The 24,858-nt window shown below is 40.4% G+C and overlaps 1 protein-coding gene across 1 annotated transcript in view; it reads right to left on the minus strand.

The window, feature by feature from the left end:
* Positions 1 to 24,858, minus strand: part of LOC143285593 (uncharacterized) — a 148,378-nt gene that overhangs the window by 78,879 nt on the left and 44,641 nt on the right. Inside the window, exons 8-18 of the mRNA XM_076592986.1 lie at positions 23,452 to 23,544; positions 22,130 to 22,276; positions 18,202 to 18,285; positions 17,539 to 17,622; positions 16,698 to 16,856; positions 10,585 to 10,668; positions 9,532 to 9,615; positions 6,888 to 6,962; positions 4,742 to 4,888; positions 3,658 to 3,741; positions 609 to 767 (exon numbers count right to left, since the gene is read on the minus strand). Coding sequence (XP_076449101.1) covers positions 609 to 767; positions 3,658 to 3,741; positions 4,742 to 4,888; positions 6,888 to 6,962; positions 9,532 to 9,615; positions 10,585 to 10,668; positions 16,698 to 16,856; positions 17,539 to 17,622; positions 18,202 to 18,285; positions 22,130 to 22,276; positions 23,452 to 23,544 — 1,200 coding nt within the window. The remainder of the gene's footprint in view (positions 1 to 608; positions 768 to 3,657; positions 3,742 to 4,741; positions 4,889 to 6,887; positions 6,963 to 9,531; positions 9,616 to 10,584; positions 10,669 to 16,697; positions 16,857 to 17,538; positions 17,623 to 18,201; positions 18,286 to 22,129; positions 22,277 to 23,451; positions 23,545 to 24,858) is intronic.

Genomic DNA, 24,858 nt, shown 5'->3' on the forward strand with positions numbered 1-24,858 from the left:
CTGTGCTGTGTTGTGTTACGTTGGGTTGTGCTGTATTGCTTTGGGTTGTGTTGTGTTGCGGCATGTTGTGCTGTACTGTGTTGTATTAATCTTTGTCACAACAGATATCTCTGTGTGAAATGCAGGCTGCTCTACCTGTGGAAAGCGTGTCAGTACAGAACAGCACCACCCTTTCTTTTAAACTTTTTTTTTCTGTATGCAAGTGTATCTGTTTTCCAGTCAAAGTGGATCTTTCTGCAGAATTTTGCAAGGGACAATCCTTTTGCTGCGGAGGGTTATTTTATGTTCTTTTTTTAATTTTTTTTATTGTTTTATTATTTATTAATTCTTTGTCTCCTTCTTCTCATTTTTATCATTACCATCATAATCATCATCATTGTTATCATTATTACTATTATAAATATTGCTATGAGTATCATCATTCTCATCATCATCATCGTTATCATCATTCACATCATCACCATCATAAAAGTGGTTTATATTCTCCAAACCAGACTGAAGCACACAGAAGCTATCATCTGACTATGATGGACTACCAAGACAGAAGAAATGAATGATATTCATTACTATGTTTCACACACACACATGACACAGGTCACTCCTACTACCTGTCCCTCAGTCTGCACCATCTTCTCGTGCAGCACGTTGAGGTCGGCCTTAAGGCGGGAGATCTCCTCCTCACGGTCAGCCACATCCGAGCGGTACAGGGTCTCCTGCTGGGAGGCCGTCAGGTCACGCTCCTGCAGGTCCGTCTGCAGCCGGTCCACCTGGGTGCAACAGCCGAGTGGTTAAAGCACTGGACTTTCAATCTGAGGGTCCCAGGTTTGAATCTCAGTAACAGCGTCTGGTGGGTAAAGGGTGGAGATTTTTCCGATCTCCTAGGTCAGCGTATGTGCAGACCTGCTTGTGCCAGAACCCCCTTTGTGTGTTTACCCGCGCAGAAGATCAAATATGCATGTTTAAGATAGAAACAAGAACATACCCAGTATGCACACCCCCAAAAACGAGTATGGCTTCCTACATGACAGGGTCATACATGTAAAATGTTATATGTCTGTTTGAGTGTGTTTGTGTGCATGTCTGAAATCTGATTGAATGACACAGGAAACGAATGATGAGCGCCCAATGGCAGCCGTCAGTCAGCTTTGTCCAGGTAGGCAGCCTGTTGTGCAAATGACCCCATGTTTGTAAAGCGCTTAGAGCTTGGTCTCCCTCTGAGGATAGGCACTATATAAGTATCCATATCATTCATTCAACACTATGTCCACTTCTGTGCACTGACCATGAGGAGGACTGTACTGGTGACACTAAGGGACACAACACCACCTCCACTTCTGAGCACTGTGAGGAGGTCTGTACTGGTGACACTAAGGGACACAACACCACCTCCACTTCTGAGCACTGACCATGAGGAGGACTGTACTAGTGACACTGAGGGACACAACACCACCTCCACTTCTGAGCACTGTGAGGACTGTACTGGTGACACTGAGGGACACAACACCACCTCCACTTCTGAGCACTGTGAGGACTGTACTGGTGACACTAAGGGACACAACACTACCTCCACTTCTGAGCACTGACTGTGAGGAGGACTGTACTGGTGACACTAAGGGACACAACACCACCTCCACTTCTGAGCACTGTGAGGAGGACTGTACTGGTGACACTAAGGGACACAACACCACCTCCACTTCTGAGCACTGTGAGGAGGACTGTACTGGTGACACTAAGGGACACAACACCACCTCCACTTCTGAGCACTGACCATAAGGACTGTACTGGTGACACTAAGGGACACAACACCACCTCCACTTCTGAGCACTGACCATAAGGACTGTACTGGTGACACTGAGGGACACAACACCACCTCCACTTCTGAGCACTGTGAGGAGGACTGTACTGGTGACACTAAGGGACACAGCACCACCTCCACTTCTGAGCACTGACCATGAGGAGGACTGTACTGGTGACACTGAGGGACACACCACCACCTCCACTTCTGAGCACTGACCATGAGGAGGACTGTACTGGTGACACTGAGGGACACACCACCACCTCCACTTCTGAGCACTGACCATGAGGAGGACTGTACTGGTGACACTGAGGGACACAACACCACCTCCACTTCTGAGCACTGACCATGAGGAGGACTGTACTGGTGACACTGAGGGACACAACACTACCTCCACTTCTGAGCACTGACCATGAGGAGGACTGTACTGGTGACACTAAGGGACACAACACCACCTCCACTTCTGAGCACTGACCATGAGGAGGACTGTACTGGTGACACTGAGGGACACACCACCACCTCCACTTCTGAGCACTGACTGTGAGGAGGACTGTACTGGTGACACTGAGGGACACAACACCACCTCCACTTCTGAGCACTGACCATGAGAAGGACTGTACTGGTGACACTGAGGGACACAACACCACCTCCACTTCTGAGCACTGTGAGGAGGACTGTACTGGTGACACTGAGGGACACAGCACCACCTCCACTTCTGAGCACTGTGAGGACTGTACTGGTGACACTGAGGGGCCACTGGATGCATGTTTCAAGGGACATTGAACAAGAAGTCACTCTGCCTTCCATGTCGCGTCACAGGGTCATACTCCTGAACTGAACAGAATATCAGTGCTGTGCACTGAAACCAATTTCTGGAATAGAAAGGTGAAAGGAGCCATCCAACTCGACATGAGAAAGCCCAGCTTCAACTGGGACACTGGCCTGGAACTCCCCCCAATCTATCACAGTGTGCAGGAAAACCATGGTCGGGAACCTCTGGCCAGGTAACTTTAATGTAGCTGTGAACTTAGCTCACTCACAACCCAAGATGTTCCTGTATCAGTTTTGCTGAGAAAGGTGGCGCGAAACCACTGAAATATACAAGTAAGTTAAAACTTTTGATTCTGAGTATGGAATCTTTCTTCCAACAATGCCTCCACTCTTTATACATCTTCACCACGGGAAACAGAGTGTTCTTACTTTCAAAAGGTTAACTGACAGTTATATAATGAGACTCATTTCATCCTACATAACATTCCCTTATGACACAAGGCACATAAAAACTTCACAGCAAACCATTCAGAAACAAAATTGTACTGATCTTTTTCTTTCTGATTTCGCCCTCTTATAGCTTCTACCACCTTGAACAGTTCCAGGTCTGGAGTAGTAAGATGACTCAAGTTTTACCTGGGATGAAATGGGTTAATACCACAAGCAGGCATTACCCAGTGGAACTCCTTGCCATACAGGTTAAGACACTGCCTGTCCATTCCTAGCTTCTAAACCAACCTCATGACTCATCTTTCAAAAACTGCCTTTGAATAATTGTTATATATGTGTGTATGCATGCATGTTTGTACACACACACACACACACACAGACACACACACATATATATATATATATATACTTTGCTAACTTCATTGCAGTTTGGTACTTTTTGTGTGTTGTCTTGTCATAGCTTTTTATCTTACTTTGTTGGACTGGCATGTTTTGATGAATGGATGGATACATTGCAATGTATTCCAACTGAAACAATTGTACTGGAAAGCGCTCTGAGCAAAACGTATTTGAGTAGGCGCCACATAAGTGAACATTTTTAACAATTATTATCATATCATTATGATTATTATTATCATTACCTCTCTTGACTGAGCAGCGTGGCGGGTCTGCATTTGTTGCTTCTCCTTCTCTGCTTCCTCCAGCTTTAGCTGAGCCTCCTGAGTCTGTGAGTTGGATAGGAAAACAAAATGCTAACACAGATCCCATGGCAACTTGGTTTGATTCATGGACTGATGGCTGGGAGGAAGTGGGTTTGATCCACATCAGAGGGGGTTGTTTTTTTTGGGGGTTGTTGTTGTTGTTGTTGTTGTTCATGAATGGCTTTTACCCAGAGCTGAGTGTGCTGTGAACTTAAATGGGAAGACTGGGACCATACAGTCAGGGGTCATCCACTTCACGGACGCGTCTCTGGAAGTGCTGCTCAAATTTCCTGACCATCACTGCAGGTGTCTGTGTTTCTCAGCCTGGTTGACACCAGGAAATATTATGATGGTACAGCCTAATCAACTAGTCCCAAACCTAAAATGGTCCCCTCTCCCATAGCAGCATCTTCATCACCCTCATCATCATTCATTATCATCATCAAAATATTGAAAACAAAATGATCCAGATTCTGGGGCACACACACACACACACACACACACACACACACACACACACACACACACACACACACACAGAATTAATACAGACTCTTGTGAACATGGCTAAACATAAGAGCCTTTTTTCTTCAAAACTGAAAACAATGTTTCACCCTGTCACTCCTGACGCATTCTGCTACGCTGTAAGCCGAGGAAAAAATCCAGAAAAATGGAGAAAAAAAAATCAAGCATGTAGTTTAAGTTCAGTCATACCTCACAAAGTATCTAAGGTGATTATTAAAAAAAAAGAAGAATATATTACCATGATGCATTCCTACTATCAACACTCATAATTCACAAATAATTCATATATGATGCAGCTTACACATACTTACACACACACACACACACACAATATTCCTTTGTGTATGCACACACATATTCATAGCTGGGCATCATTCTTGGCTTCTGTTTTTAACTCTTCCTACAGCTACACACATACACACACACACACACACACACAACACATGCATAAACACTCACACACAAACAAACCCCCACCCACACTCCCCCCCCTCCCCACCTTTGCCTTGGCCTGCACAATTTCCTCCCTCAGCTGTTTGACCAGTTCACTCTGATGCTGGGCGTTCGCTAAGGCATCCCGCAGTTTTTCCTCTGCATCCCGTGAGTCCGTGCGGAGCCGCAGCAAGGCGTCAGTACGTTCAGCCACCTTCACAACCACCAGTTCTCATTCTTTACACAGCTCAAATGTCGCATGTGTTTTACAGTGGCTTTGAAGCATGCCTAAAAACAACACTATCTTCAAGCCAACCAAAATGGTCTGAAAAGAAAAAGATAAACAAAACACACAAAAAATGAAGGGTGAAAAAGCTGACTAAATCTGTCAAATTAAAGAATTTTTCTTCTTATTTCATTTTATTTTTTTACAGAAAAGCATGAATCGTAAAATAGATCAACATAAGTAGATAAGCTGAGCCTGATGTGAAAGTGATGTAAACAAGCAAAAATTGAAATGCCTATGAAAAGCTAAGCTTTGAAAATAAAAATGACACAAAGAAATCACGAACCAGTCAAAAACTGATGCAATTAAAATCTGGAACTGAATTCATCTCTCTCTCTCTCTCTCTCTCTCACACACACACACACATGCACACAACATACATACATGCACAGTCTGACTGAAGGATTACCGTGCATGTATGTTGTGTATGTGTGTCTGAATGATGGATACCAATAAAAAATCTTAGCATAGTTTCACTGGAAACAAGGCTGGTCTTTAGTTGGTTGTTTTATTGTTTTAATTCCTAACCATTCACAGTGTACACAATGTTTAGCATAAAGAGGAGAATCAAAATGTGCTGAAAGAAAAGTTGCCAAACCAATCAACCAAACAAACAAACAAAAAATCTTGCTACCTGACATTTTCTGAGGACAAAGGGAGTATCATATTTGGATATCTGCTCAATATCATCATTCAAAAGCCATAAAACCTTTCAAGGTCCAGTAAAAAACAACAACACGACAACAACGAAAACTCCACATTGGTTTCCATGGAAAGAACACAGAAAACATGCAATATTCAAAGAATAATAAAGATAGCATGAAGATATGAAAAGCTAAAAAAAACACCCCAAAAAACCCATGTACACAAATACACACACGCACAAACACGCACTCTCATGCACTCTTTCTCTCATTTATACCATGCTGGTTTTTAGCTAAACCAGGTTACATTACAGGAACAATCCTAATAACTAAATGCCTAAATGACACTTATAATTCAGGCAATATGAATAAAACAATAAACAAACAGTGAATATGTAAGTTGCTGCTCATGTACACAGGAAAAAGAAATCGAACACATTTTTCTGTGCCTTTCGTAACACATGCAGACAAGCTCTATGCACAACACACCCAGTGTTCTCAAACAGCAGCGCAAAAATGCTGTAGAAAAACAACAACAAATATAACAAAAAACATGGCTGCCAATTCCCCGTCAAACTTACCAGTGTGAAAGTTTGTGTGTGTCTGCATGAATACTTAAATTCGTGTGTGTGCATGAATACACGTGTATGTGAACATGTACTTTGTGAAAGTGTGCGTGCATGCATGCATGTGTGTAGGAGTGTGTAAGTTTGAGTGTGGGTGTATATTTCTATTTGAATGTGTGTGTCTTTGTGTCTGTATGTTTGTGTTTGTGAGTTTTTGTTTCTCACCAACATCTTTCCATACCAGAAAAGTATTCTTGAGTGTTACTTGTTTTGTTGTTTTTTTGTTTTGTTTTTGGTTTTCTTCAAAGAACTTATCTGTCACCTTTCAACAGTATCTCAACACACCTGAAGCATCCAATTGTCCAAAGTCTACACAGTTTATTGGCAAGTGACAGAATTCCAGGATCTGTATTTTGCTACGGCCCAAAGTCTAAAACTACAGGACAATATACACAAACACACACGCACATTCAATTATCATCATTCTATGACTATGAAAAAAAAGAAGAAAAAAAGCACACACCTCCCTCCCTTCATTTCAACGCCTCCCACAAAGGTCTAGATTCCTGATGGCTCCCACAAACCACCACCATCCACTCCCTTCAAGACATCCCCTCCTCCCCCATCCCCCCCAACCCCCTCCACCTCCCTGTATCCCACCATCTCTTCCGTCTTCCTGTTTTCCGCCTTGAGTGCTGAGCCAAGAAGAGAACCTACCTCAGAGCTGAGCAAGTCACGGGTATCTTTGGAGGCTAGCTGCAGTCGCTGCAGACTGTGGGTGAGTGTGGACACCTGAGGGAGGGACAGAAGGGAGAGATGGGCGTAGCAGCACTGACCGCAGGCAACATGTCCACAGACTCACCGTGCTGTGTTGTATGTGTCATCGTACAGGCAGGCAGCCAGGGGGTATATATTTATATATATCTATATAAATAGAGGTGTGTGGGTCTGTTGTTGTTGTCCAGTGGCGGGTTAGTCAAGGAGGTTAGACAACACTGCAGTCTCATCAAGGATTGTTTTGTTAAGTAGGGGTTGTAAATTTGGTACAAAAACAAAACAAAAAACAAACGAAAAAAACCCCACCCCACACAAAGTGCTGAAAACTGGTTAGTACCTCTGTCTTTTTTCAATGGCTTTGTGTGTGTGTGTGTGTGTGTGTGTGGGGGGGGGGGGGGGGTGCTGATTTTTTATGAAACTCAAAATGTTTGTTTTTGTTTCTTTCTCTCTCTACCAGTGTAAACATTTGTAAATTCTGTTGTTCTTCCAGTAATTCTTCAAGGTTTTTTTGTTTTGTTTTTGTTTTGTTTTGTCTTGTTTTGTTTTAGTGTAGGTTCTGATTCTCCCTTTCTTTTCATGTCTGTTTTCCTTTAAATACCACAGACGGTCAGGGCTTTGGGTTATCCAAGGACAATGTGGGGTGAACAAGTCCACAATGTTTTTGGTTTAGCAGAAAATTGAAGATAGGATTTTATAAATGTTTTAAGTACAGATCTGTGTGGACTTCTCTCAAAAACATTAGCTTCCTAGAGACTGTTTAAATGTGATTTGAACTAAATTTACTGTACTGAAAACATATAGACCCCATCCCAGTTTCCTGAATACTTATAAGCCTCTGGTCATTTTCTGGATCTTTAAAGTCCAACGTTGAGAAATGTTGACACAAGAAATGATCCACCAAACTGTATCAGTGAAATATTCAGCGTTTTGTTCAAATCTGTTCTTTAAACATTTGTTTCAATACACTGTTTGAGGTAAAAATCAGTTATCCAATATAAAAGATGAAGCCAAGCAAACCACATGAGTTATTTAATATGAACATAAAGCCAAACCAAACCGCCACACATCTAATCCAGCAAAAGAATAAGGGTGCTAGTGAACACTACCAAACCACCCAACACTTCCAAGCTGACATCATTTTATTTTAGTAAAAAGCATCACACACATGAGTAAGTAGCCTTAACAAACAAGAAAGTAAAACACTCAAAATGGAAAATAAAATGCCCCTAATCTGCATCACGCATTGGTAAAACTTGTGTATTGTCTTATGTTTCAATGTCACAGGCAAACCATGTATCATAAAGATTGGAAATCAACTGTTACATAAAAGAAGTGGCTGGCTTTTACATTCACGTAAGTTTCAGGAAACATAAAACAAAAACTGGTAGTTTTGGAGGGTGCAGTTTAATCATGAAAACCAGTTTGCTTTTTGGATTAATACTGTTAATTCACAAATTCCTTCTTACCGCCTGAGTTTTCTGTTAAACCCCAAAGAGAAAAGTTAACCAAATAAAATGAAAAATCAACAAAAAAACGGCAACAAAAGGAAAAACAAGAATTTCCAAAATCTCCCCAAAGCAAATACAGTACCAAACAAAAACCAGGAAATAAGCATTTGCAAATAAAAAGAAAACCATGTTAAGAGAAGTAAACTAAACCCAGTTTATGAACATACGCAAATAAATAGGAAAAAACCCCAACTATGTTAACAGAATTAAATACGCTACATGCCTAGGTTAGATACTTGTCACTTTCACAGTAATTCAATGTACATGTTTGTATATGTGTGTGTATGGGTGTGCACATTTGAATGTAATCATAATTATGTAACATGTTTGTGTATGTCCGTAAAAGCAGCCATCTGCAGTAGATGGAGTATCGTGTGTGTGTGTGTGTGTGTGTGTGTGTGTGTGTGTGTGTAAGTAAATGTATGAATGTCATATTCAAAACAGAAAAAAACAAATTACATGTACTAGTTTTTAAAATCGATTTCATATTTCACAGCAGATTCTACACTTACAATCATGTATGACGATCTGAAAGACACCACATACATACACATCCCTCCCAGACTGTCCATCTTTAATCTCCCTCTTCTTCCTTACACACCCTCCTTACCCACCATCCACACACACACACACACACACACACACTTTCCATAAAGAACAGTGTTTTTATTCAAGTATGACTGTCAAACAGTAATTACACCCCATTTTCCTTGTCCAAATATCATACCACTCTCTATGTTTTACATTTTTTGTTCATATATTTTCTTGTATTGATTCTTAACATCATTCAGTGTAAAAATAAAAAAAAAAAAAAATCATAAGGGTGGTGCTCTCAGTTCAGTGACATGCTCTCCCTGGAGAGAGCAACCCGAATTTCACACAGAGAAATCTGTTGTGACAAAAAAGAGTAATACAATACAAAAAAACCAAAAAAACCCAACAAAACTTGCTCTACTTCTACAATGACTATCCAGCTAGCCAACACGTGCACGCCACACCCACAAGATACCACACGTGCACGCATACAACAGAGAAAGGTGCTCCTTGCCATTCCTCACAGCCCTAAAATGACTTACCTGTGCCTGCACCTCAGAGTACTGCCCGCGCATAGTCTGCAGATCTCCCTCCAGACGTATCGCCTTGCTGCGACTGTTCTGCATCTGAAACACAGACACACACCCACGTCCTATTACAAGCATGCTTGACTTCAGCTCTTTCAAAAACCCTGAAAATAAAGTAGAATGCCTACTTGCTGTGACTGTTTTGCATCTGAGACACAGACACCAGCAGGTCCTGTTAAAAGCATGCTTGACTTCACTGTCAGCTCTTACAATACCCCGGAAAATAGAGTATCGCCTTGCTGCGACTGTTCTGCATCTGAAACACAGACACCCGCAGGTCCTGTTAAAAGCATGCTTGACTTCACTGTCAGCTCTTACAATACCCCGGAAAATAGAGTATCGCCTTGCTGCGACTGTTCTGCATCTGAAACACAGACACACACCCATGTCCTATTACAAGCATGCTTGACTACAGCTCTTTCAAAAACCCTGAAAATAGAGTATGGATGCCTACTTGCTGTGACTGTTCTGCATCTGAGACACAGACACACACCCATGTCTTGTTACAAGCATGCTTGACATCACTGTCAGCTCTTACAATAGCCCCTGAAAATAAGAGTATGAATGCCATACTCGCTGCGACTGTTCTGCATCTGAGACACAGACACACCCGTGTCCTGTTACAAGCATGCTTGACTTCACCATCAGCTCTTACAATACCCCAGAAAATAGTGTATGGCTGCCAGCTTGATGTGGCTGTACTGCATCTCAACAACACACCCATCTTTGCTGCCATGGGTGCTTTTTCAGTACAATAAGTGCATACTGCACACAGGATCTCCATTTATCATTTCATCAAAATGACATGATGCTCAGTTTGATTTTCCAGTCAAACTTGGGAAAAAAAAAAAAAAGAAAAAAAAAAAGCGAGAGCAGGAATCAAACCCTGACGATCACAGACACTGTATTGGTAGATAAGCCTCTTAACTATTCTGCTCCAACCTTCCACCCAGTTCATGGACGAACAAAGCACCACCACACACTCAACACTCAGCACAGAATCATCACCTCATTGTCAGCGTCCTCCAGCTGGGTGCGGAGACGTGCCATCTCCTCGTCCTGACCCTTCAGCCGTGTCTCCTGCCTCTGCAACTGTTCCAACACCAACACTGTGATGATTTCTGTCACTGTCTGAACATCAACACTGTGATGATTACTGTCACTGTCTGAACATCAACACTGTGTGATGATTACTGTCACTGTCTGAACATCAACACTGTGATGATTACTGTCACTGTCTGAACATCAACACTGTGATGATTACTGTCACTGTCTGAACATCAACACTGTGTGATGATTACTGTCACTGTCTGAACATCAACACTGTGTGATGATTACTGTCACTGTCTGAACATCAACACTGTGATGATTACTGTCACTGTCTGAACATCAACACTGTGTGATGATTACTGTCACTGTCTGAACATCAACACTGTGATGATTACTGTCACTGTCTGAACATCAACACTGTGTGATGATTACTGTCACTGTCAGAACATTAACACTGTGATGATTACTGTCACTGTCTGAACATCAACACTGTGATGATTACTGTCACTGTCTGAACATCAACACTGTGATGATTACTGTTGCTGTCTAAATATCAACACTGTGATGATTACTGTCACTGTTCCAACATCAACACTGTGTGATATTACTGTCACTGTCCGAACATCAACATTGTGTGATGATTACTGTCACTGTCTTAACATCAACACTGTGTGATGATTACTGTCACTGTCTGAACATCAACACTGTGATGATTACTGTCACTGTCTGAACATCAACACTGTGATGATTACTGTCACTGTCTGAACATCAACAATGTGTGATGATTACTGTCACTGTCTAAACATCATCACTGTGTGATGATTACTGTCACTGTCTAAACATCAAGAATGTGTGATGATTACTGTCACTGTCTAAACATCATCACTGTGTGATGATTACTGTCACTGTCTAAACATCAACAATGTGTGATGATTACTGTCACTGTCTGAACATCAACACTGTAATGATTACTGTCACTGTCTGAACATCAACACTGTGTGATGATTACTGTCACTGTCTGAACATCAAAACTGTGTAATGATTACTGTCACTGTCTGAACATCAACACTGTGATGATTACTGTCACTGTTCCAACATCAACACTGTGTGATCATTACTGTCACTGTCTAAACATCAACACTGTGTGATGATTACTGTCACTGTCTGAACATCAACAATGTGATCATTACTGTCACTGTCTGAACATCAACACTGTGTGATCATTACTGTCACTGTCTGAACATCAACAATGTGATCATTACTGTCACTGTCTGAACATCAACAATGTGTGATGATTACTGTCTCTGTCTGAACATTAACACTGTGTGATGATTACTGTCACTGTCTGAACATCAACACTGTGTGATGATTACTGTCACTGTCTGAACATCAACACTGTGTGATCATTACTGTCACTGTCTAAACATCAACAATGTGTGATGATTACTGTCTCTGTGTGAACATCAACACTGTGTGATGATTACTGTCACTGTCTGAACATCAACACTGTGATGATTACTGTCACTGTCTGAACATCAACAATGTGTGATGATTACTGTCTCTGTCTGAACATCAACACTGTGTGATGATTACTGTCACTGTCTGAACATCAACACTGTGATGATTACTGTCACTGTCTGAACATCAACACTGTGTGATGATTACTGTCACTGTCTGAACATCAACACTGTGATGATTACTGTCACTGTCTGAACATTAACACTGTGATGATTACTGTCACTGTCTGAACATCAACACTGTGATGATTACTGTCACTGTCTGAACATCAACACTGTGTGATGATTACTGTCACTGTCTAAACATCAACACTGTGTGATGATTATTGTCACTGTCTGAACATTAACACTGTGATGATTACTGTCACTGTCTGAACATTAACACTGTGATGATTACTGTCACTGTCTGAACATCAACACTGTGTGATGATTACTGTCACTGTCTGAACATCAACACTGTGTGATGAGTACTGTCACTGTCTGAACATCAACACTGTGTGATGATTACTGTCATTGTCTTAACATCAACACTGTGATGATTACTGTCACTGTCTGAACATTAACACTGTGTGACGATTACTGTCACTGTCTGAACATCAACACTGTGATGATTACTGTCACTGTCTGAACATCAACACTGTGTGATGATTACTGTCACTGTCTGAACATCAACACTGTGTGATGATTACTGTCACTGTCTGAACATCAACACTGTGTGATGATTACTGTCACTGTCTGAACATCAACACTGTGATGATTACTGTCACTGTCTGAACATCAACACTGTGATGATTACTGTCACTGTCTGAACATCAACACTGTGTGATGATTACTGTCACTGTCTGAACATCAACACTGTGTGATATTACTGTCACTGTCTGAACATCAACACTGTGATGATTACTGTCACTGTCTGAACATCAACACTGTGTGATCATTACTGTCACTGTCTGAACATCAACACTGTGTGATGATTACTGTCACTGTCTGAACATCAACACTGTGTGATGATTACTGTCACTGTCTGAACACCAACACTGTGATGATTACTGTCACTGTCTGAACATCAACACTGTGATGATTACTGTCACTGTCTGAACATCAACACTGTGTGATGATTACTGTCACTGTCTGAACATCAACACTGTGTGATGATTACTGTCACTGTCTGAACATCAACACTGTGTGATGATTACTGTCACTGTCTGAACATCAACACTGTGTGATGATTACTGTCACTGTTCCAACATCAACACTGTGTGATGATTACTGTCTCTGTCTGAACATCAACACTGTGTGATGATTACTGTCACTGTCTGAACATTAACACTGTGTGATGATTACTGTCACTGTCTGAACATCAACACTGTGTGATGATTACTGTCACTGTCTGAACATCAACACTGTGTGATGATTACTGTCACCGTCTGAACATCAACACTGTGTGATGATTACTGTCACTGTCTGAACATCAACACTGTGATGATTACTGTCACTGTCTGAACATCAACACTGTGTGATGATTACTGTCACTGTCTGAACATCAACACTGTGATGATTACTGTCACTGTCTGAACATCAACACTGTGTGATATTACTGTCACTGCTTTTTATCCTTTCAGCATTGTGTGATAACTACAGTCTGTGCGGTTTTCATTGCTTCAGAGGTTTTAGTTCTTAGGCAGTGATTTAAGTTAATTAAAGATCTTGAAATAATGACAATAATGATTAAATCATGTATATCAAAACTGTCAATAGTCACAAACTTTTCTCACCTGTCAATACTTACAATGATCATACTAACTGTTGGTCAGGATTAATATCACCGTACACATTCTGGAACGATTTGGTTAATATTTGTGACGAAGTGATACACAACTTCCTAGTCTTGAATATAATAAAATAAATCTTGCAACAAAGTGCTGAAAATGCTAAAATTTTGTTGAAATTTTCATCAGCACATTGTCTGTCAAGAGTTGTGTTCTTTCCTCTGTTGCCTATTCTCAGTTCAAAGGTAAAACAACCAGCTGAAAGTGAAATGATTTTTTTTTTTTAAACAACGAACTGTGATGCATGCAGAAACAGGACAAGAAGACCAAAGAAAAATGTGCTCATCAAAACTGAGATTCCAAGTGCTCTGATCCCACCACCATCTTCCTTTGACAATCAGTTGTTTAAATGAAATCATTATATCTCTTCTGTCTTTTTTTTTTTTTTTTTTCAAAGTCCTTTCACAAAACTTGATGCAGGACTGTGGATGGGGATGAAATGTATGGGTTGTAATGCTAGTTATTGGCAATGACCCAATGATAAGAAGAAACAAAGGATGAAGGAAGATAGAGAAGGATGAAAATGAAAGACAGACTTCATAAAACTAAAACAATAAGGTCAATCAATTCGATTTCAATTCATTCACACAGAGACATAGAGACACTGAGAGAGAGAGAGAGAGAGTGAGAGAGCTATCACAATGGCATGCATACAAGAAGTATACATGTGTTTGTGTACTCTTGTAAATTTTTGTTTATTTTTTGGGTTTTTTTTTCATAGCCTGTTCATCTAAGATGATGATATTAATATAATACTATTGTACAGATTAATCCACAATCACTGCATTCTATGTTGATGCACACACCTACTTGCACAAACCATTACATGATGATGGCGACCATTCTTAATATCTTTACTGTGCACACACTGAACCACTGGAAATCAACAAGAGTAAAAAACAGTGGTGGGGGAACATGCTGAAAACAGGGGTGCAGAAGGAAATCATGGGAAACCAAACCAGTGCAGCTGGCCAGTGGGCTGGCCATTAGTAAAAGGAGGTAAGTCAATATCACCCCATGAAACATTACCTCCTCCTGCGCTCTTCTCAACTGTTCCTCTGCGATACCAGCATTTTTCAACTGGTGATCCGACTGTCAAGAACGATGATATAGCAAACAGTTTAAGATCAGAAAGCTGTGGGCAAGCTCAAAGGCAGTAACGGAAACAAGCATGGTAAGTCTGCAGTTACATGTATGTGCTCTATTTGACACTACCAATGGTTTTAGAATATTTATACCATGTGACAGAAAACAGGTAACATCTCAAATTCAGGCGACTAAGGGCGTTTGTTTACTTCTGAAAAAAAAAATCCTTAATACAGTGTGAGCCAGGCTTATCCATTTTATCTAGCATTATCTATTTCAACAGCTGGATTATCAAGGCCATATTTTTCATTGTAATAATACAATTTTTTGGTGCTTTGGTACTGCTTGTGCCTTTTACACATTTTTACATTTCCTTTTTTGTTCTGCTTTAAGCCTTCAGAAAAAACATGACCAAACACATTATACATATAACACCTGCCAATCAATCAAACAAATTCAAAAAGAAATGTAGCTCAGCATTCTGAGTGAAAAGAATGTACATTATTTTTTCTCTCAACAGTATGCAAAAGAAACCAATCTATGTTGCACTGATAATGATTTCTATGTAGGAAAGCTCACATACACACAAGACTAAAAGCATGCAATGGCCTCACATGAGTAACACATGTCTACCATCAATGACTGAACAGATGGTTAGAAAAGCCAAATAAGAAAATTACAATGCGAAAGAAATATTACAAAATTCAAGTTCTGAATAAAGTGACTGAAATCTTACAGAATTCCAGTTCTCAACAGTGACAGAAATCTTACAGAATTCAAATGCTTCTGTAAAGCACCTAAAGCCCTATTTAGAGATAAGGCACAAAATAAGTTCACAATGTTACTACAATCATCAAAATCTCAATAATCTGGCAGAACCTTTATGAAATCAAATCCTCAACAATGTGACAGAAATCCTACAGAATTCAAATTCTGCACAATGTGACAGAAACCTGATATAATTCTGAACAATCCAAAAGATTTCAAATTCTGAACAATGTGTCAGAAATCCTACAGAATTCCAGTTCTCAATCATGTGAATGAATCTTACATAATTCCAATTGTCAACAATGTGACAGAAATTCTATAGAATTCCGGTTTTCAATAAGACTCTTACAGAATTCAAATTCTCAAAAATGTGACAGAAATCCTACATAATTCATATTCTCAACACTGTGACAGAAATTCTGCAATATTCCATATCTCAATAATGTGAAGGAATCTTACAGAACTCAAATTCTCAACAAGGTGACAGAAATCCAGTAGAATTCAAACCCTCAATACCATTATAGAAATCCTACAGAATTCCAGTTCTCAAAAATGTGAGACTCTTATTACAAAATTCAAATTCTAAACAATAAACTGTGACAGAAATCCTGCAAAATTCCAGTTCTCAACACGTGAAAACATCTTACAGAATTCAATTTCTCAATAATTTGACAGATATCCTGTAGAATTCAAATTCTAAACAAAGTGACAGAAATCCTGCAGAATTCAAATTCTAAACAATGTGACAGAAATCCAGTAGAATTCAAATCCTCCACAAAGTGACAGAAATCCTTCACAACTCAAATCCTCAATAACATGGCCACACAGTCAGTCAAGATAAATCAAAAAATAAAAACCCCACTGCACTCACCTCAGCCACAGCAGCATCTCTCTTCTCCTGCAGGTTGAGGACGTCCATCCTCAAGGTCTGAATCGTCTCGTCACGACGCCGCAACTCTGACTTGAGAATCTCGTGATGGTCGTGGGTGGAAATCTGACTGTCACGGACCCTCTCCTGCAGAGCTCCAATCTGCGTGGGTGTGAGGAAGGAGGAAAAAAGGGGCTTTTAAACATGGTTCTACAAGTTCTAGAAATCTGCGTGGGTGTGAGGAAGGAGGAAAAAAGGGGCTTTTAAACATGGTTCTACAAGTTCTAAAAGTTCCAAATTTTTAATCTTGGTGGTGTTTTTTTGTTGTTGTTTTTTTTGTTTTTTTTGCTGAGCCATTATCTACACCACTTCAGTAGCACTACGCCCAAACCACTCATTCCAAGTTCCCACCCCCCTGTCCACCCCCATGATCTTCATCACAAGTCACTGTCTTTATCTGACATCAAATGTATCAACTAAATTAGAGGGTTGACTGACTAACTTGGTACAAGTTTTCTTCGAATAAACTCTTGTGGATCAATCAACAAAGCTCTGTAACTGATGTTTCAGTTCCAGAGTCCAAGGACATATGTTCAAATGAGTAGAGACAGAGCTCCCATAGCGTTATGTTAATCATAACTTACCAAACAGGTAACAGCCAGAACTTGTCAGAACTTTTACAAGCAAATAAACAACCCTCCTTACTCCATACATTCATTTTTAAACAACACAGACTATACAGATATTATTATCATCATTACTGCTGATGTAGCAAAACTGGTCACTCATGCATGATTATTAATATCTGAAACAGAATAAAAAAAATGCCATCATAGTGAGATACCTCGTCCATTGCCTTCCTACGATGTTCCTTAGCATCCCTGAGTTCAGACTCCAGAGTACTGATCCGCCTTTCATAGTGTGAGATCTGGAGGAAAGTAAAATTAATATAATGGTGGCCAAAAGGAAAGTTCAGTTTTCATATAAGCTACACATCTGCTGTGAAAAAACATAATGAAATAAAATAAATTTAAAAAAAATGTAATATATGCCTACTGTTTTCAAAAACTCAATGTGATGATCCAGCCTTGACCAAAAGGAAAACATGCAAGCACAGAAAAAAAACATGCACATTTCTTAAGATGTAGGCACAGAAGCAAACACCAGTCAGACCAAAAGATGCGGTAAAAACAACAACAAAAACGTGCCCATCATCAGTGGCAAAAGTCCTGGGTTTCAACCCCATTGGGGCAATAAGATGCCGACATGTGTGTGGTGTTTGTGATGCTGACATGTGTGGCATTCACGTTAATGTTCAGTTGAGAAGGGCTACACATGGTTCATGTCAGTGTGTGTTGGGTCAGTTTGTGGCAATTCTGACCAGGTGGGAAAATGTGTTCATACTGATTATCATCACCCCCCCCCCACACACACACACACACATACAGACACACACAAATACACACACACACACACATGTCCATCAAGTAAACACCTGTGAACTCACATCATGCACACAGTGAGTATGCTGGTCCCTCATGGTAGAAAGCTCAGCCCTCAGCTGTCGTATGGTATCTTCTGACTTACTGGCCTGCAAGAGAAACAACACACTTATTCATGTGTGTGTGTGTGTGTGTGTGTGTGTGTGTGTGGTGTGTGTGTGTGTGTGTGTGTGTGTGTGTGTGTGTGTGTGTGTGTGTGTGTGTGTGTGTGTGTGTGTGTCTGTGTGTGTCTGGGTGTTTGTATGTGTGGTTTCTGTGTGTATGATAATATACCCAACCAACCTATATCTGTCCCTGAAACAGAAAATTTTGCAAGGATATTTTTGTCACTACAGCTCATAAGCCCAAGAGATGCCCACAACATTTACCAATCCATTCAATTTTTTACCAGAGGATTAAAAACAAAGCATGAAGGACAAAACGGAACCATAACTACTAACATATTGATAACAAACAGTTGAAATAACCTAAAAACTAAATCAAAAGCTCTTGGGTGCCAAAATATACAACTAACATAAATTTGCTAAAACCGGCTACTGACAGAAACCAAAAGTTTCCTTCAAAACATACACACAAACGAACCAGAAGTCAGAGAGAGAGAGAAAGAGAGGGAAAGACAGAGAGAGACAGAGAAAGAGAGAAAGAAAGAGACAGAGACAGAGAGAGAATGACAGCATAACAATGACCGAAGGGAAATAAAGAAGAAAGAACTAATGCATCAAAAATCAAATAAAGAAGAAAGAACTAATGCATCAAAAATCAAATAAAGAAGAAAGAACTAATGCGTCAAAACCCCTATCAACGGTGTTGCCAATCAGTAAAGGTTTGGATGCACCTTTATACCGAGACAAATACACACATGGTGAAAGCAGCATCCATTACAACAGCTCTGCAGATGTAGGGTCATATTATGCCACAAAACAAGCAAGATATTGCCTTTTTTTTTTTTTAGTTCAAAGTATGTACAAAAACTGCAAATTTTGGGTGTGTGTGTTTTTTTTTTTTTTTTTTTTTTTTAAACACAAGTAACGTAAATTTTTCTTCTTTTCTTCATTTTTTCTCTCAATCGCTGTGCACACTCTTCAACATTTCAAAACACAGTGATCACATACACAATATGCAAACATGCACAACACACACACACACATTTTATATGATAATCGTGTATCAAAAGCAGTCATGTGAAAATTAAGTCACACTCCATGCAAACACTGCCCAGCATGTTTTCCTGCAAACAACCCTTCAACACAACAACAGTAATGAAGACATGTCAATACCTGTTTGTACGGGTGTTAGTAAATACAAACAACCCATGCTGACAATGCGTCTGATATTTTACAACTGTCGAAAACATGGTGAAAGTTTCTTTTATTTTTTTTGTGGAGAGAGAAAGACTTAACAGACAGGTCTGTGGAATTCACTAAAAGACAAGTTATCTTCAAAGAAGGACTGGCAAAATGAAATTCAACTCATTATACATGGAAAAGAATAGCACAAGAACATTCATGCTTCTGTGTTTTAGCTGCTGTGTTTCAAGGTGTTTGCTCTTCTGGTTTTACTTAAGAGTGCTTTGCATTTCAGACTCTGGGTCAGATCTGCTCTTTTTCTTTGCCTTACACTTGAATCCTAAGCTGAAACAGCAGCTCTAACTTTACTCATTTTATAATGAGTCAGCTGTCCTCACTTGAGTGTGTACTAAAATGTTCCGTTCTGTTTGCTTTATTTTGCTTGTCAGTACGAACAAACAATAAGCCAGTTTTATTCGATTTACATTTCACGCATGCTTCAGTAATCACTTTAAAACTTGCAAACCAAATGTTACAACAATCCATCTCTAAACAAAATTTTACTGATGATTTCTCTGACTTAACCCTCTTTCCACCTTCAATACTTGAAAACTGCTTGGTGTGGATTGCTGATATTTCTTTGTTTGATTTAGGATGAAATGGGTTAAATGTGAGTCTCCATTCTTTGCGTTGTCACTGACTGGAAGCTGATGCTTCTCGCTATACCCAAAGAAGGTCACAGTGCTGATATATATGTCTGAAAACTAACACAGGTCAGTCTCCAAGTGAAAGAAATCCATGCACTGCCGGCTTCAGACAATCTCTTCTCTCAATATATTTTCCTTTCAAAAATCTTGCTTTTTCATATCCATACACACTTTGTTCTCTCCACAGATTTTTTGAAACCTTGCTTTTCAATGTATACGCTCATCAAAGATACACTTTTATCACAAGAAATGACATCACAGGACTAACAGAAGTGAAACCACAAGGCAGTTCTGTTCACTGCTGTCCTCTGCAAAGTGTTCATAATAATCTTCTCCCATTTTACATTTAAAATAAATAAATTCAAGTATGTTTTATAACCCAAATCAGATGTCACATGTTTCATGTTTTCTTACAGACCAAACTTGTCTGAATGGTGAACTGACCAGATGCAGAGGAGCTTGGTGAGAAACACAGGTGAAACCAACAGCAGCAAACAACAAATCATTCACATAACTGCTTTTGTGTGAAACCCGGTGCATGTACACATTAGTTCGCATGCATAACTGACAGAGGCAGCATGCAAGAAAGAGACATGCCACAGACTCAGAAACAGACAGAGAGAGAAGAGAAAGACAGACAGAGAGAGACAGAGAGAGAGAATGACAGACAGAGAGAGAGAGTGAGAGAAAGAGAGAGAGAGAGAGAGAGAGAGAGAGAGAGAACTGACACAGAGACAAAATACAGGCATAAACAGAGGAACACCAAAGCAAAGAAGTTGGGTCCAACATTGAGGATTGTTGCCCTGTACAGGGATTACCACAGGATTATAGACAAGACAAGACAACATGCATTTAAAACAACAACAAAGTCTTCAAGCATTCCATTCCTTCCAGCCACCTCCCCCACCCCTGGGCTCCCTTCACAACGGCCAGAACCCCATTAGTGACCACACTCACTCACACACACACACACACACACACACACACACACTCACTCACACACACACACACACACACACTCACTCACACACACACACACACACACACTCACTCACACACACACACACACACACACACACACACACACACACACAGTCAGCTGCCACAGTGCCACACTGCAGACAGGGCCTCACCATGAAGTCATCAAAGTAAGGCAATCTCCTTCGCTGAAACAGGCAACGGGCCACACATTCCATTCCACACATATACCTTCTTCATCACTGCAACAGCTGATGGACTGATACATTTTTTTTTCAATTGAAGAGATCATGAATTGTTTACAGAGACGCCAACACCACAGTACTCTTTCTGAAAGAATTTGGAAATTTTTTTGAAACATTTTTATTTAAAATTTTTTTTATGAACACTCAGACCTCTGTCATATCAGCGTACATACAACATTTACCAACACTGCAAACACACACAGTTCACCTGCAACAAAGTCAAATTCTGCTTCTGGAGGCTGATTATAACCCAAAAATTAGGCCCGCTTTGCAAAATCTATTTTTGAATTCTGTCAGGCCTGGTCGGTCACCAAACTCCCCAGTGGTGGACAACTACAACAACAAACATCAAAGGAAAGAAACTAAACAACAACAACATCCCCCCATCTCCCACAAAAAATAAGCTGCCCAGCCCAGTGGGTGTGTGGGTCACTTTCCCCTAGAGTCAGAATCAACTGAACATAAACCAAGAAACATTACAAACCAAGAAACATTACAAACTAAAAATCATTACAAAAAACAAGGAAAACCTTCCCCAAAATAAGCTGCTCAGCTCAGCGGGTGTGTGGGTCACTCCCCTGTCCTTTAGAGGCAGAATTAATAGAAAATAAACGAAGAAACATTCGAAACTAAGAAACATGACAAAAACAAAGAAAAACAACCCCCGAAAAAACAAGCTGCCCTTCCCGACCCAGTGCTTCCCAATCATGAACATACATCTCCGGTGTTGGAGCGGTGTTTGTCCTGCAGCATCTTGATGGTCTGCAGGTGGTTGGTGTTCTCCGCCTCCTTCACCGCCACCTCCTTGTGCAGGTCTGTCAGCTGGGTCTGCAGCAACGCCACCTTCCTGTCCCGTGTCTGGATCTGTTCAGCAAGGTGGCACAGTGGTTAAGACGCTTATTTGCTGCTGATACAGTGTCCGGGAGGGTCCTGGTTCGAACCTCAGTAATGGCGCCTGGTGGGTAAAGGGTGGAGATTTTATCGATCAACATATGTGCAGACCTGCTTATGCCTGAACCCCTTTCCCGTGTATACGCAAGCAGAAGATCAAATATGCACACTTACTGATCCTGTAATCCATGTCAGCGTTCAGAGGGTTATGGAAACATGAACATACCCTGCATACACACCCCCAGAAAACGGAGTATGGCTGCCTACATGCCAGGATGAAAAAGGTCATACGCGTAAAAGCCCACTCGTGTACATACGAGAGACAGCCCACGAAGAAGAAAAAGAATCTCAGTTTTGCCCATCCCCTACCCCCCTGGTCCCCCCCCCCCAGCCCCCCTCCCCAAAATTTGACTGGAAAATGGAATGGAGTGTCTGGTCATTTGATTTGGATCAGATGATACACCGAGTTACCATTGGCTGCAACAGGTGTTGTGCTCTGGCAAAATTCTATAAAAGAAATCCACTCTGATAAGTACACAAATATAGAAGAATGTACTCAAAGCCTGACTTAAGCGCATCAGGTTATGCTGCTGATCAGGCTTCATCTGCCTAGCAGACGTGGTGTGGTGTACATGGATTTTACCATGGCGTCGTTTGTGGCCAGTCAAGATCGATCCTGCCCCACAACCAGCTGCAAATTACCCCCTGTCTTCAGCTTCAATCCAGCCATTGTAAGAGGATGGGGGGTCATTCTGGGCTTGCCTTTACATACAGAACCCCCCACTCTACCCCCCCCCCCCCCACTCCTCCTCTCGTAACAGTGGGAGAATTCTGGACAGCCCATATTGATTCTAACTGGGCCAAAGATACCCCAGGGAAGGGGTGGGGTGGGACGGCATATCAAGCAAGCCTTGAATGAGCCCCGTATCCACCAGAAGGGAGAGTGAGCGGGTTGTAACAAATCCATCTCTAGGCATCAGTTCTGACCAGTTGAAGTTTACACCCAGGGGTCATTCCAGCCTAGTCTAAGTAAACCCTAGGGTTCATCATCTAGGCTAGCAAGATTTGACCCTGATATAAAAACAAAAAGGGGGGGAACAAACAGGCCCCTACACCAGGATGAACATCCACCATGACAGTGCTGTCACCTCATACTGAAGGTCCTCTGTACGCTTCTCCAGTTTCTGCAGGTCTGACTTGAGTCGGCCTATGGAGTAGTCCCCTGTGTCCCCTTGCCCTCCCTGTCAAAACACAGCACACAACACTGAACGTGCAAATTCAACATCTAAATTCAAATTCAAAATTGAAAAAGACTTTACTGTCTGCTTCAAACAATTAAAAGAGAAAAAAAAAATCTTATTCAGACTCAATCAAATGCTCATATACAGATAAATATGAAAAGTAAAAAAAAGAAGAAAAAAAGAAATAATAAATGCATAAGTAAATGCATGAATGAGTAGATAAATGAACAGCACAACATCATTATTCAGAGCACAACATCATGGGTCGACAGACCACTGTCCACCAATCAATAGTGAGGACTTTCACTTTTTCAGGAATTTCAGCATATATGCCTTATTGGATGTGAGCACTTCATACATGCTCAAAAAATAACTTTTTTCTTGAAATTCAGGAGATGTGCCTTATGCGCTGTGCTGCCTGATAGGCCGGAAATTACATTTTTTAAGACACAAACTTTTCACACATGGAAATCATTAATTAATCAAAAATATAGATAATCAAAGAAAACAGCGAAATATAAAACTCAATTCCAAGGTGGTTCTTTCTCAGGGAAACAGAAAGATACACAGTATCAAATTCAGCAGATAAATAAATGAAATAAGAAATAATTTTCTGCACTGATCTGTGAGTGGAGATTCCTCCTATTTTTCTTGGTGAGTCTTTACTTACAAAATCATTGGTTATAAGGAACAAATTAATATCTTTTACCTACCACTATGCAAAAAAGTTTTTCTCTTTCTTTTCAGTCTGATGTCAGTGACACTATTACACCCTTTTAGGATGAAAACATGAATTTGGTAATTCATGAGTAATACTACCACTCAGAGCAATGCAACCTCATAAATTAGCTATTAAAAATGATGGTCTGACACAATCACAAATAACAACTGGGTCAGATCGGTCACTGTTAACTAATGGACTTAACAGCTAAATGTTTGCAGTGACAAAGGCATGCAGAAACCATCTGCAGGAGCACACGTATTCCAAGAGAAAAGAAGTTACGTAATATGTGTGAAGCTGTTGAAGATGAATTCCATTTCCTAGATATGTGTATTCTAATTCATAATTTGTGAAAAAATCAAATTACAACTGTACAGCAGTATAATCAACTATCAGATGTGATCATATGAAATACACTGGACAATATCCTAAAAACCAAGTGACTTATTTGATTGCGATAATTGTCAAAAAACACTCGCCAGATGTGTATTTCATTACATGCGTCTTAGATGACCGTTTCTTTCTTTGTTCCTTTGGTTCTTTTGTTGTGTCTATGAATCCTTTCGGGATTTCATGGCAGTAAATAAATTCGA

Source organism: Babylonia areolata, chromosome 9 (assembly GCF_041734735.1).
Source record: "Babylonia areolata isolate BAREFJ2019XMU chromosome 9, ASM4173473v1, whole genome shotgun sequence".
Taxonomy (NCBI): Eukaryota; Metazoa; Mollusca; class Gastropoda; order Neogastropoda; family Buccinidae; genus Babylonia; species Babylonia areolata.